Source organism: Sturnus vulgaris, chromosome 1 (assembly GCF_052056855.1).
Source record: "Sturnus vulgaris isolate bStuVul1 chromosome 1, bStuVul1.hap1, whole genome shotgun sequence".
In the NCBI taxonomy this organism is placed as follows: domain Eukaryota; kingdom Metazoa; phylum Chordata; class Aves; order Passeriformes; family Sturnidae; genus Sturnus; species Sturnus vulgaris.
In genome coordinates, this window is record NC_142243.1 from 5365455 (window position 1) to 5378660 (window position 13206).

At 39.7% G+C, this 13206-nt stretch overlaps 1 protein-coding gene across 4 annotated transcripts in view; it reads left to right on the forward strand.

The window, feature by feature from the left end:
- LOC106851629 (sodium channel protein type 5 subunit alpha-like) overlaps positions 1-13206 on the forward strand; it is a 212447-nt gene that overhangs the window by 106736 nt on the left and 92505 nt on the right. For all 4 annotated transcript variants that reach the window (XM_088157284.1, XM_088157211.1, XM_088157355.1 and 1 more), the window contains 4 exons: positions 915-1047; positions 4636-4874; positions 9765-9938; positions 11358-11714. In XM_088157284.1, coding sequence (XP_088013410.1) covers positions 915-1047; positions 4636-4874; positions 9765-9938; positions 11358-11714 — 903 coding nt within the window. The remainder of the gene's footprint in view (positions 1-914; positions 1048-4635; positions 4875-9764; positions 9939-11357; positions 11715-13206) is intronic.

Below are 13206 nucleotides of genomic sequence, written 5' to 3' on the forward strand. Positions count from 1 at the left end.
TTTCCCAGATTCTTGCACCTCAACCACTTTTTTCTCCACCTGTGTGGGATCTGGAGGAACAAACCAAGCGGGATTTGTTCTCTACATGAAGTGGGAGCTTGTAATAATAAAAGCCTTAACATCTTGCTCCTGTGAGCTGACAATATAAAGTGTTTAATGCAATGTGTGTCTTCAGCTACACTGTATTTCTGTCTGACTTCAGAAACCCAAGCCTACAAAAAGCAGAAAACTAATTTAAAATGAGACGTTAAACAAAGACAGTTTGGGAATTCTGTTTTTCTGGTATTCGATTTCTTTGGGGCTTTTTTGATGCTTTTCTTTGAGAAACATGAGAACAAGGGTTAGGTTATTTCTTTTTTCCTGAGAAAAAGAAGCTAAGTCTCTCCCCTAATTATGGAGCTTCAGAATCCATAACACCAAAGATCACCACAATGACAATATGTTCCTGAGATTTGGCAGTGTTTCAGAACAAGGAAAAACATGTGTTGGGGAGTCAGTTTGCTTGGTATGATATCAGAGCTCTGTAATGGAGCTGTTACCCACGCCCTTTTCCTTTTCTAGCTGTATAATTAAATAGTTAACACATTTCAGAAATAATGGATTAATTAATGTAATTAAACAGGCCTTCTTTCATAAGTGAAGAGCATAGGAAAGCAGCACTGCTGTTCCTCTGGCATCGTAAGCCTTCCTTATTTTCACCTTATTTTCACATGAAGGTGAAGGGCAGAACAAATTTTCCAAAATTCCTCAAAGTGCCAGTTTAAAAAGCTCTGCCCCACCAGCATTTCTTTAACTCAGAAATCAGCGAGCTTTAGACTCTTTAGATGACAAAATTCATGCTTAGGCATTTTGAAATTTCTACCCAGCATCTGCCTTGGTTTTACTGTGCTGATCCAGTGTGTTCCTTTAAACAGACCTCCCCCTCGGACGAGGCAAGCAAGAAACAGCTTTTAATGCCCCACCGGCCCTCTGTGGACCACTCAGACGAGCCCTTTCAGAGGCAGAGGGCAGTGAGTGCTGTCAGCATCATCACCAGTGCCCTGGAAGGTAAGAGACATCCTCAGTTCCCCAACTCAAAGCCATGTCCGTGTTAAAAGGCAGGAAAAATGTGACACAAAAATGCCCGGATATCGTTTTGAAAGAAAGCACTCAGGATAGTTATTGGAACCCCTATAACAGAGACAAAACAATCCTTATCTTATCAATTTGTAAAAATCCGGAGAGGATGCCATATAATGAGAATTGGAGTTGTAAGATCTAAGATTTGGTGCTGTCCTGGTGTTAGATTTACACAGGGCTCCCTGGAGTGCCGGGTAGCAGAGCACCAGCCTGGTTTTGGGTGACTGACTGTACATATGCTGGTATCTCATCTCTCTGGGGCTGATGGAAAGCCTGGCACCTGCAGTCACCAGCAATGTGCACAACATCCAAACAGTGGGGGAGGAAAATTCTCAAAGTCTCTCACAACAGGGACACTGCAGTGTGTGCATGTTGGAATCCCACCGTGAAATCCAAGGATGCTCAAAGGACCACTCTAACTGCACAAATATTTCTCAACAAATTTTTCCACTGCTTTTCTCGCAAGGTTCAGGAGGATTTTCCTCCTCTGAGTTTCCATAGGCAGGAATTTTTCATTTTCCTGTTGCAAATTTACCAACAACAAGACAATTCAGAGCAAGATCCCCACATTCCTAATCTTTTGACTTGTAGCATGAAAGGGCTTCCTACACTTTCTCGTGTCTCTTACACTGCAAACAGAGATGAGAGAGGAGGTAGCACCTAAGAACACAGAAAAATGTCAGTCAAGAACACAGTAACAAGAGAAATTGTGGATTCTCCTCCTAATTCTCTGTATGACTGATGGATAGGGACTTGCCTAAAACACAGATAGGAACTGGACATTTCCCAGTGTGAAACCACAAAGCCCTTCCTCTTCCTCAGTTTTTTGCCCTCCCCATGGTTATATTCAGCAGTATTGTGGCCAGAAGATATATCTGTATTTGAATAAATAAAGAGATATGCTCTTAATAGGGAAATAATCACTTTGGTGTATTCCAGTGTTTAATGTACTCTGCAAAGGTTTTATTTGTTTTCTGTGGGGTTTTTAGCAATTAGCTTTGTGACTGATTTGCTTTCTTGTAATGTGTTAAGAATGCCTAGAAGGCCTGGACCTCTGGACTCCTTGTTTATTTAATGGTATTTTTCTATTCCTTCATACCACAGAAATAGAGACCATCCAGGCTAGGATAACTCAGAGGATATGGCACTCAGGGATGTGGTTTAGTGGTGGACTTGGCAGTCAAGGGATAACAGCTGAAATCAGTGATCTTAGAGATCTTTTCTAACCTAAATTATTCTATGATTCTATATAGACGAAATCCTTATTAAAGGTTTCTTAACTCCCAGACTTTGATTAGTCACTGAAATTGAATACTTGTTAACAAGGAATGTCAGATCAGAACAAAATATATCACAGGATTTAACCATATTCATGGCTGTAAGATTTGTGCCAAAATTTGAAGCAGCTGGACCAGAAATCTCTTCCCCTTTACTTATTTGGTTTCTGCTCTTAGCTCTTGGGTAGTCAACAACTGTCTGATTTTTCCAGACATTACAAAGCCTTGCAGACAAGAAAGGACCTATGTCTTTTTAAATGTAAAAATAAAAGGGAAAACATCTCCAACACAATGCTGGTTGTATTTTTCTGATCATTTTTAACAGTAGCAGAAAAAATGGAGGCTAATTTTACTTTTTCTTTTGCAGATATTAAAAAAAAAAATTACATATCTCTTGTTTTCCAAAGATCATATTTACTGGGAAAGGATGTGGATTCTTAATTGATTTAAACCATTTAAATGCCACATCACTGCCAAAAGAGGATAGTCACACCCTCCTGATTCTCTTGCTATGTTCCTACACTTTGTAGGATTGGTTTTCAGCTGGATCAGCAAGCAGAACCAGCTCACCCAGAAGATCCAGGAGCACAAAAGCTGACAGGACAGAGAAATAACTTGTGGCTGAGGCTAAAAAGGGTGAAGCCAAGTCTTTTAGCAGCAGCCTAGACTTAAAGGGGCTTGTGTTGTGAAGAATAAGGATATAGATCTATGTATTCAAGATTTATCTGGAAAATTAGATCCTTAAGGAATTGACTGCCCTAAACTCTTTATTGCTTTCAGAGGCAAGTTTAAAAAAAAAAAAAAAAAAAAGAAAAATAAGATTTTGCATTGAAATCTATGGTTCTCAAATATTTTCAGGGTTTGCCTGTAAGCCCTCTTTTTGGAGGCTGGTAAGAGTAATTTCTTGGGAGCAATTTGATTTCCCAAAGATCTCAGGGCAGTAGATGTGTGTGCAAAACCTGTGCAGGCAGGACACCATATGGTATCTTGGAAACTTGATGGAAGACACCTAATACCACAGTTCTGTCGTCCTTTGAAGAAAAGTGGATAAAGAATCAGAGAATCTGAGGAAGAACTCTCCAAGATCAGCAAGTCCAACCTCCATTCCCACCAAGCCATATTGCAATTTGCCATGTCCACTCAGTTTTTGAACACTTCCAGGGATGGTGACTCCATCTGTGCTTAATCACTCTTTCAGTGAAGAGATTTTTTTTCCCAATATCCAATCTGAAGCTCCCCTAGCACAGCTTGGGGCCATTTCCCTTTGTCTCAAATGTTTCCTGCCTTGGGAGAGGAGGCTGTTTATAAACTGATTGAAATAACAGCCTTGGCTGAAGTTTTCGTGTTATCAGTGCAGCTTCTAATTATATAGACTAAAACCAAAATAAAGCATTCCATGCCCATAAAGGAATCAGAAAAGGAAGGCATTAAGCAATTCTGCTGATCATTGTCATTTAGCCATTAACTGTCTTTTTTTGGCTTTTCTTTTTTTCACCATTTAACACAAATTATACTTATAAAGCTATTTCAATTCTTTTGTGCATAGGTAAAACGAGCATGTAAAAGTGGTATTATAGGCAATATTTTAAGAGCACCTTTGAAAAGCACATTGAACTTTTGGTAGCATTTTGAGACTGGCTTATATTCTCCCTGATTTTGTCTGTGGGGCTTTCAGAAAAATCAGATATTGAAAGACTCCTTGGATTGCACATCAAGGGCAGAAACTCTGTTGACAACCAGTGATACTCTGGTTCTCAAGTACTTAAATCAGCTTTAAATATTGGATTTAAGCTCTTTCATCTCTTATCTTCTTTAAAAGGTATTACTTAAGATACTTTGAAAATGTGACCAGGGAATGAAAAATATATATTCCAAACTAAGTTCAATGAAGACAGTGCATTCTTATCCATTTGAACTTGGCAAAATGGAAAATAGAGTAAGAACCCAAGCCTATATATAATACTCGACTTCACATATTTAGTGCGATTCTCACTTTTTGCCTGTACCACTTTTAACAGGTTTTTACTTTCAGAACAGGTCACTGTCTGCTAAGTGCAAGTCAACTGGCTAAAACCCCAAAGTGTGTAATTTGCCAGCCTGTTAGGACAGGAATATTTTTACCTTTGAAAGAAGTTTGGGGTAATTTGTGGGCCTTCCTCTGTGTTATGAGTAATTTTAAGTGTTCTCTTGTCATATAACTCAGTGTGAATTGACTGTGACTTTGCTGCTTGTGACTTAGAGCTTGAGGAATCACACCAGAAATGTCCTCCCTGCTGGAACCACTTTGCTGTTAAATTCCTCATTTGGGATTGCTGCCCGCTTTGGCTTTTAATCAAGAAATTTGTCAAGTTTGTGGTAATGGACCCGTTTACAGACCTGACCATCACCCTCTGCATTGTGCTGAACACGCTCTTCATGGCCCTGGAGCATTACAAGATGACAAAGGAGTTTGACCACATGCTGTACATAGGCAATTTGGTAAGTCAGTGTGAACTCAAAGTGCCACCTGAGGGGTGAATTTCCTGCTTTTTAAAGTTTTGGCCGTGGTTTGGTAATGTCCCACTTTGATACACTGCCTTTGTCCAGCAAGTCCGTGCAGCCACCTCTTTCTGAAAAGAACTGAAAGAAGAACAAGTGTCTATTTTTATCAAGCTAACTTATTCTAATGTTATTAGTAACCATTAAAGCCATGGTTTTGGGCTGTTCCTGATAGATATCTGCTTAAGGAAATGAGATAAGAGAAAGGTTTATGAGCTTTATGTGGGATTTCTGGTAAAGCACCCATAAGGCAGCAGTTCTTGGTGACTAATTGTGACTTTTACATTAAAAAAAAAACCTACAGAAAAAAAGCAAGGCAAGATCATGTAGGGAAATGGAGTTGTGTTTGATCATGGGTTGATATCTATGCTGGAAGGTGCCTGTAGAGCATCTTCTATCTGCTGGGTCCTATGAAAACCCCAGGGTAGAGAGGACAAGGGAGCAAAGCATGGCTGATGCTTTGAGGGGAAACTTGATGTGCAAGCCAGAGCAGATGAGTGCAGAGATGCAGAGAAAGCAGAGACCACACTTGCCCCAAGAAAAGCAGAGGGACAGTCTGAAGTCAAGCTGCAGGGACAGCAGAAAAGCTTTTCCAAGGGCAACATGATACAATTTGTGACCCAGTGGGCTGCTAAAATTCTGCAGTTATCACAAAATAGAATCTTTTTCTTCAATCATCTTTCTCTGAGTTATGTTTAAAAGTTACCATGTGTTACTGATTTAAAACTTAATGTTTAGAATCCTTTTAATTGTAGAAGAGTCTGAATTAGAAAAGGCACAGGCAATCTTGCTATGGCATGGTGGGTTTGCCCCTAAAATGTAGTGGTAGAAGCAGATATCCTATAGGAACATAAGTGATCTGGAGAATCTGGAAGGTGGATGGTGCTCAGTTTGCATTTGAAGACCTCACAGCAGAGATTTTAAAAGCCCTTTATTTCAGTAAAAACAAAGGCTGCAGTATCTCAAAGCTGGATTCATGTCACCTAACTTCAGGTATTTACAGTGGAGGAGTCTGTCTGTGCCAGTTGTCTTTGTGTCTTTTTAAAGTCAATGAAAAGTAATGGACAGTTTCAAACCCCATTAATGTGGTGTTGTAGAGACATTTACTTTTGGATAAGGTGAACATTGGCCTGCAGGGCTGTGACTGTAGTAGCCATGGACCACAGTGGGAGCACACAGAAACACTGCAGATGTGAGACCTGCTTTTAGTAAGAAGCCTGCCATGCTGGCTTTTAATAACCAGACCTTTTTTATCAGTTCTAGACTATGGAATAAAACACATAAAGGTTGTTTTCTTTACCCTTGTCTTTGTTATTTCTTGCTCTGAGTTTCTATGGCCAGGTTGAGGTTATTCCCCCAGGCTGTGGGACCTGTCTCCAGCTTTTCAACTGATGTGTCTTGGCAAATCTCCCTCTGTTGTTGTGCTAAGCAGAAATTTGTTTGGGTCTCTCTTGCCCCAAACCCGTGCTCTTGCCCTCTGCAGAAAGCAGTAGATAAGGATAGCTTGGAAATCATCTTACAGGACTGTATCCAGCTTCTCTTTGCAGCCAGCATTCCTTCTTGTTGCTCAACAATTTGTGGCCTTCTAAGATGACTTGAAAAAATTCCTTTGCATCCATCAAAGCAGGTGGCAAAGCTGCCACTTCCCTCTCTGGCACTTGGGACAGTCAAGGTGTCTGCTCCTCACTCTGCTTTTGGCAGATCAGCTTCCACTTTGCAGACCACAGGCAGTGAAACTTTAGCCCTTGGCATCTCTCCTGCCAACACAGCTCCTGCAGACCTGCCAGGGCTGAGCAGGGTTGTGCCAGGTGCCATCAGGAAATTAGGCAATCAGTAGAGACAGGAATTTTGCAGACAGAGAAAATTTGCAGAGAGACACTTCTTTTTTTTTTTTTTTTTTTTCTGCAGAGAGAGAAATTGTACAAAGCAAATTTTGCAAAAAATTTCCCAAAAAAACCCCCAAAAAACCAAAAACCAACCAAAAAAAAAAAACAAGAAGAAAAATCTCACTGTGAGTTTCTTAGCACTGCCTAGAGCTATTTCTCTTCTTTGTGCTGAAGTGTAAAGTAAGCAAGCTGATGTAGCAGGCTGATGGCTCAGGGCTCCCCTTCTCCTGAGGTCCCAGCTTGGGTCTGTGAGAGCCCAGATAGTCCCAGCTCACCCTGGGCAGCTTTACTAAACCCCTGCATAACTGGATTAATTGTGAGCAGAGCAGGTCAGAGAAAGGTAACTCCATTTTGTGGAAGATTTTGCAAAGTCATTTATAATGAAAATTGACATTTTTTGCAATTCCCTGTGAAAGGGAAGGGAGTCCCAGCTCCAGGGCAGGCTGCCAGGTGACTGCATCCCCTAAGCTGCAGACTGCCAGCCCCCCCTCTGCCCCCACGCTGGCTGGCTGGCTGTCTTCCTGTTACATCTAACCCTCTTTGAGTGATTATGCTAGCATTAAACAGGGGAAATATTAAAGAGAGCAGGTCTTTGGCTTTTTCTTTTTTTTTTTTTTTTTTTTTTCCTCAGAGCAAACGTTTCTGAGAGAAACGAAAGAATGAAAATGGAATATAGATTTTCTTTCTCTGGATCTGCCAGTCACTGGGGCTCTCCCGCTGTGATTGTCCATCTACTTCATTCAGCATCTGCTACTTTCAGGCCCCTTTAGCTCATCCCTTACAGGAATGAACATTGAAAATGTGATCAGAAGGCCAGGCAGCACGTGCACAGAGTTCATCTGCCCACGCAGTGCCACCACTTAAAAAAAAGCGTGGAGAGAGCAAGACTCCCTCAATTTCTGTTTCCCTTTAGAAGCCGAGATACCATTATGCAACATTAAAGCCTAAATGGCTGAAAGGACGGGCAAAAGGGGCTTTTTTTAAAAGACAAAGTGCTCTGCATCAGCAGTGTCACGTTAGCACCAGTGGGATGTGAAGGTCCTTGTTTTCTTTCCATCCTTTATCACATCAAACACCCAGCCCCGTGCAGGCACAGTGGACCAGGTGCTGTGTGGAATTTGTGACTGGCGCACACACACACACACACACACACAGGACTCCTGATGCCTTCAGGAAGGCTCAGACATTTTGCTGTCTTGCTGTGACATTTCCTTCTCAGAAGGCTATTGATTAAAATGATTCAGGCAAAGAATAGTGATCCTCCTGAGTCATTTTCTCAGCAAGAGGGTTGCATAATGTGTGCAGCGTGGTCTCCTGGTTTTTTAAGGCAGTCCCCTGGATACAATTTCACAGACATCCAGTTCTGTCTTGTTCTCTGTCCCAGGAAAAATTTGAGCATGATGGTGGGAATCTTTGGTATCTCTAACCCCTGTGACTCAGAAGTTCTTTGCTAATTAGAAATATGAGACAGGTTGTTTGTTGTGTTCTTGGTATGAGGTGGTGATGGAAAGTTGCTCTGTCCCAAGGTATTGCTGCAATCCAAAATTATCATTTTCCTGAGGGGAAACAGAAGGTATTTTCCATTAGGAATTGTGTAAAATGACCACTTGGAATAATTAATTCCTGAAGCATTACAGAGCAAAGCCAAGCACTCCTCAAATTCAGGCTATGATAATTTTATTCTTTAGTATCATAATTGTATGATTTTACTCTTTCTCTTTCACATCTTAGTGCATGCCTCATCTCTCATTGCTCAGATTTGATCAGTTTTGCTGGGCTAATATTGCAAATATTCAACTTCTTGGAAGGAAAACATTTCCCCTTGACTGTGTATTAGTGATACGTGACCTCTGGATTTCCCCCTCTATTTTGACCAACAAAATCCATTAATGCTGATTGTTTCACAGAAAACCATCTATTTTAATTTTACAGATATTGTCCCTTTCTGCAAACGTATCTATTTCTATTTCAGAAATTTCAGAATTTTCCAGAAACACAAAGCTCTGGGCAGCTTGTACTAGGATGTGAAATGAAAATAAAGTAGTACATTACAAATTTGGTGCCCACATTTTGTCATTTTCAGTTGATTGTAGTATTGCACTATGCATTTAAAAGGTTACTTAAACAGGGCATACAAAAAGACAAAATCTGATTCTCTGGGATACTTTAGAGGAATCTATTAAAAGTGAATTTGCTGTCAGCAGCCTTCCTTTCCCTGCTCCCTCTGCCTCATAGGTAATATTTATATGTTGTTTTAAAGAAAAATGTTCCAATTAGAAGCTCCACCATATGACATTTGAACTAGGTCATAAATAACCAATGTGTTCCCAAGATGCAATGAGAAGAAAATTGCTGTGACTATTTGTAAAAATAAAAATAAAAAAAAACCAATAAAACAAACAAGACACAAATTAGAGTTTCTAATCGTCTTTGCTGCCAGCAATAACCTCAAAATAACTGGAGGCTTGCATTGCCCTTCCATTGATAATAAGAACAAAATAAAAAGGGATAATACACCAGATACACTGCAAACCAAATAGCCCTTAACACTCACTCTCCATTCACTTAGCTTTCTCCACTGAAATGGATAGATTTAACCTTTATAAAAGGCACCTTTACACCTTTCTTTTCTTTTTTCTACCACTGTGATTATTCAGATGATAGAGGGAGACAGAAATGTGTGTTCCAATCCAGATCCTGAAGATAGATGTCATTATAAGTTTACAGCAGTATCAGATATTGTTGTGAAAAGACTAGACAAAATTGTAATTGTGATAGTCAGCCACAAAAAAAAAATAAATAATATAAATAAATAAATAAATTTGTTTGTAGAATGTGTAGAATGTGTCTGGCTTTCTGCTGGGTTCACCTGTGTGAGTTGAAACTCCACAAGCAAGGAGTTGTGCTTAAAAGGTTAGTTTGACTTCATATTTTCTTTCTGCAGGTCTTCACTGGGATTTTTACAGCAGAAATGATCTTCAAAGTAATTGCCCTTGACCCCTACTACTATTTCCAACAGGGCTGGAATATTTTTGACAGCATAATTGTTATTCTAAGCCTGATGGAACTGGGTTTGTCCAGCATGGGAAACCTGTCTGTTTTACGCTCCTTTCGATTGGTAATGGTCTTATTCTGTTCTTAACCATCTTTTTTTTTTTTTTTTTTTAATTACATATAAACTCTGACATGAATGCAACATATTTTCTTAAAAACGCATCTGCCTATAATTGCTGCAAACTGGTGAACAGTATGTGACACTAATTACTTTGGGATAAATGGAATTGTTCCAGATTTACATCAGGGTAAATTGAGAACATAATTTGATTCCTTCTAGCTGTGCCAGGTACTTGTAGCACACTTAAAATATTTGAATTCCAACTTGTAATAGAGATCTGCCACTTTATACTTGCACACCTGTTAGCATAGACAGAAGAAAATTGATAGCCCAAGATATGCAAGAGCTGATAACTTGTTGTTTTAGGAGCTGTTATTCCTAAATTATGTTATAAACATGCCACTGTTCTTTTAGATGCTGTCTAAAAGAAAATGTCTTTGAATTATTCAGAGAATTTTTTTCTAGAACTGATCAGCATAACATATCATCTGTCTTTCATGGGAACTCCTTAGCTGTCAGCTCCTTTGTTAAGCAGGGGACAGTGGTGTTCTATTAATGAGAGATTGGCAACATGCTGGAACAGAAAAGTACTTCCCTTGCCAGCTTGACATTTGTGTTGCACTTCATGTACCAGGATGTCCATGATAATTATTCTGGCCATGATATGGCTTCAAAATTTTAAAGATCAGGAAAATAGGCCCTTGTGGTTACATTTACCAGAAGAAAATATTTTTTTTCCCCAAAAAATTTTCTGCATTGTTCAAAAGTGTAAATTTTCTATCACTGTCCTAAGTGTCTCCCTTCAGTTTTTGGAGCAATCCTGCTTCAATAGGGCTTAATTTAAGCCTTCAGCTGAAAACACAGCACAAGGACTATTTACACCCTTAAAATAGGTCTTAAGTGGGCCGTGGGTTGTGCACAGGCTGCATGATCCTCGGCACAGAGGTGATTTTCACCCTGGGAGCTAACAGCTAATAACATCTGACTGAGGTTTGCTCTGAAACACAGAGGAATTCCTTCTCTCATTGTGGGACCAAACCTGAAACCCCTCCCTCCAGATGCCTGCCAGGCTGTTTGTTTTGAGGAGAAAAAACAACACAAAAGAAAATACTAAGAAATAAATTTCATCCTTCCATCCTTTCCCCAGCAGTGGGGGAATGTGCCATTAAAACCATGTCTATTAAACCAGGCAGAGCACAGCTCAGGAAAAAGCTCAGGAAAACTTAATTCTCATCTGAGGAGCCCAACTGATGTTTTATTAATAGAAGTAATGAGGTTAACAGGAAGCATGGCTAAAATCACCTTGTACCGCACACACTGCGGCATTTAACATCTTCCACGTTTTACTCACTTGAATAATTCATTGGCTGAAATGGCTGATGCTTCTGTGAGCTGACACTGTTGTTTATGTTCTGTTCACAGCTGCGAGTCTTCAAGTTGGCAAAGTCCTGGCCGACCTTAAACACACTCATTAAAATCATTGGAAACTCCGTGGGTGCCCTCGGCAACCTCACTCTCGTGCTGGCCATCATCGTCTTCATTTTTGCCGTGGTAGGAATGCAGCTTTTTGGGAAGAGCTACTTGGACAATGTGAAGAAGATAAGCACGACTGGCAATCTGCCACGGTGGCACATGAACGACTTCTTCCACTCGTTCCTCATCATCTTCCGGATTTTGTGTGGAGAGTGGATCGAGACCATGTGGGACTGCATGGAAGTAGCTGGGCAGCCACTGTGCCTTCTCGTCTTCTTGTTGGTCATGGTGATAGGAAACCTGGTGGTGAGTTCTCAAGATGGTTTTGGTTTTGTTTTTTTTTCTTCCTTTCCTGGTGGGCATGTGCAAAGGTACCATTTTTTAATCCAGAAATGGCAAATCTCACATTGCTCCACGATTTTAATTCAATGAACCGAGTTGTCACCAAGAGAAATTTTCTCTTATCCCAAATACAAAGTTGCATTACTAGTTGACTAGTTGGGAATGAGAACTTGCTGGTTTTTTTTCAGAACAGCAGCTGTTTTACCAGAAGGGTTGATCACAATGATTTTATTTCTTGAGCTGTTATTGGGGCTGAAGGCATTCCTGATCTCTTTTCTGTACAGGTGTGAGTATCACCTCAACTATCCCTGTTTTGGGACATATTTGTATTTCCCTTATTTCTGGCCCAGAACACACAAACCTTACCACAACACACTGCCTTTGAGCAGAGTTTTGAACATCTCTAGCCTGCATGGTTTAGGAAGCTGCAGGTTTTGTTTACAGTAATGTCACTGGCTCACTTGCTATTTTTTTAATAGACCATCCCATAAGCATGGCTTACATAAGCTCTGAACCTATTAAGACTGAATTATATTTCCCTGTTGACATCTTAAGGAGCGCTTTGCTGGCTTTCAGTCATTGTGAAAATGTTTTGCCTGTTCAGCTTACAGAGCATCTTTGACATTGTGGCTCTAATGGCCTTACTGTTTATGTAGTGAGTTGTTTAATAGTAGATGCTGCTGTAAAAAAAATGTTGGGCCTTGCTACCGATTGCTTTTAGTGGTTGTTTTGCTTTTATGTACCCAGTGTTTTGGTTCTCGGCTGTTGGGGTAGAAAAGTTCTTGAGAGAGATTGTAGAAAAGCAAAGTATGTTGCTTTGTTTACATTAACTTAAATTTTAGGAGTAATTTTTCACACTGAAAATGCTGATTGCAAGGGCAAGGTATATTTTTTAGTTGTTTTTTTTTTAATGAAAGTCAAAAGATTAAACTGTGATTACTCAGAAAGTGGGAAATTATTTATGTTTTTATCTATGACTTACGATTTCTATAAATTTTCCTTGGAATTACATTTGATTAGAAGAGCTGGGGCAAAATTTTACTTTCTTTATTTAGGAAAAAAACACATTTATTATATCTTTTAGGGGAGTTTAGCCTGAGATCTGGAAAGTTAATCTCCCCCTGCCATTAAGCAATGTGTGCTGTGTATGATGATGAAAGCTGGAAATAATATGTGTTAAATTCTAGGGGAAATGTTAACATTTGAAATATTCATGGATTATTAAAAGATGTGAATTAGCAACATCTGATACCCTTAGATATTAACACTCATCAGTGTGCATAAGTTCTGTTAAATATGAAATCTGGCTCAGCAGAGACTGCATTAACATTATCTACGTATATTTAACCTTCAGTGCTCAAAAAAAAAGGCTGTCCCAGATGTAAAATCAGATATTTAAAATCTCTGTCAGCACGGATAAGCTGAAGTTTTTGGTCAGCTGAAAGAAAAAATTGTT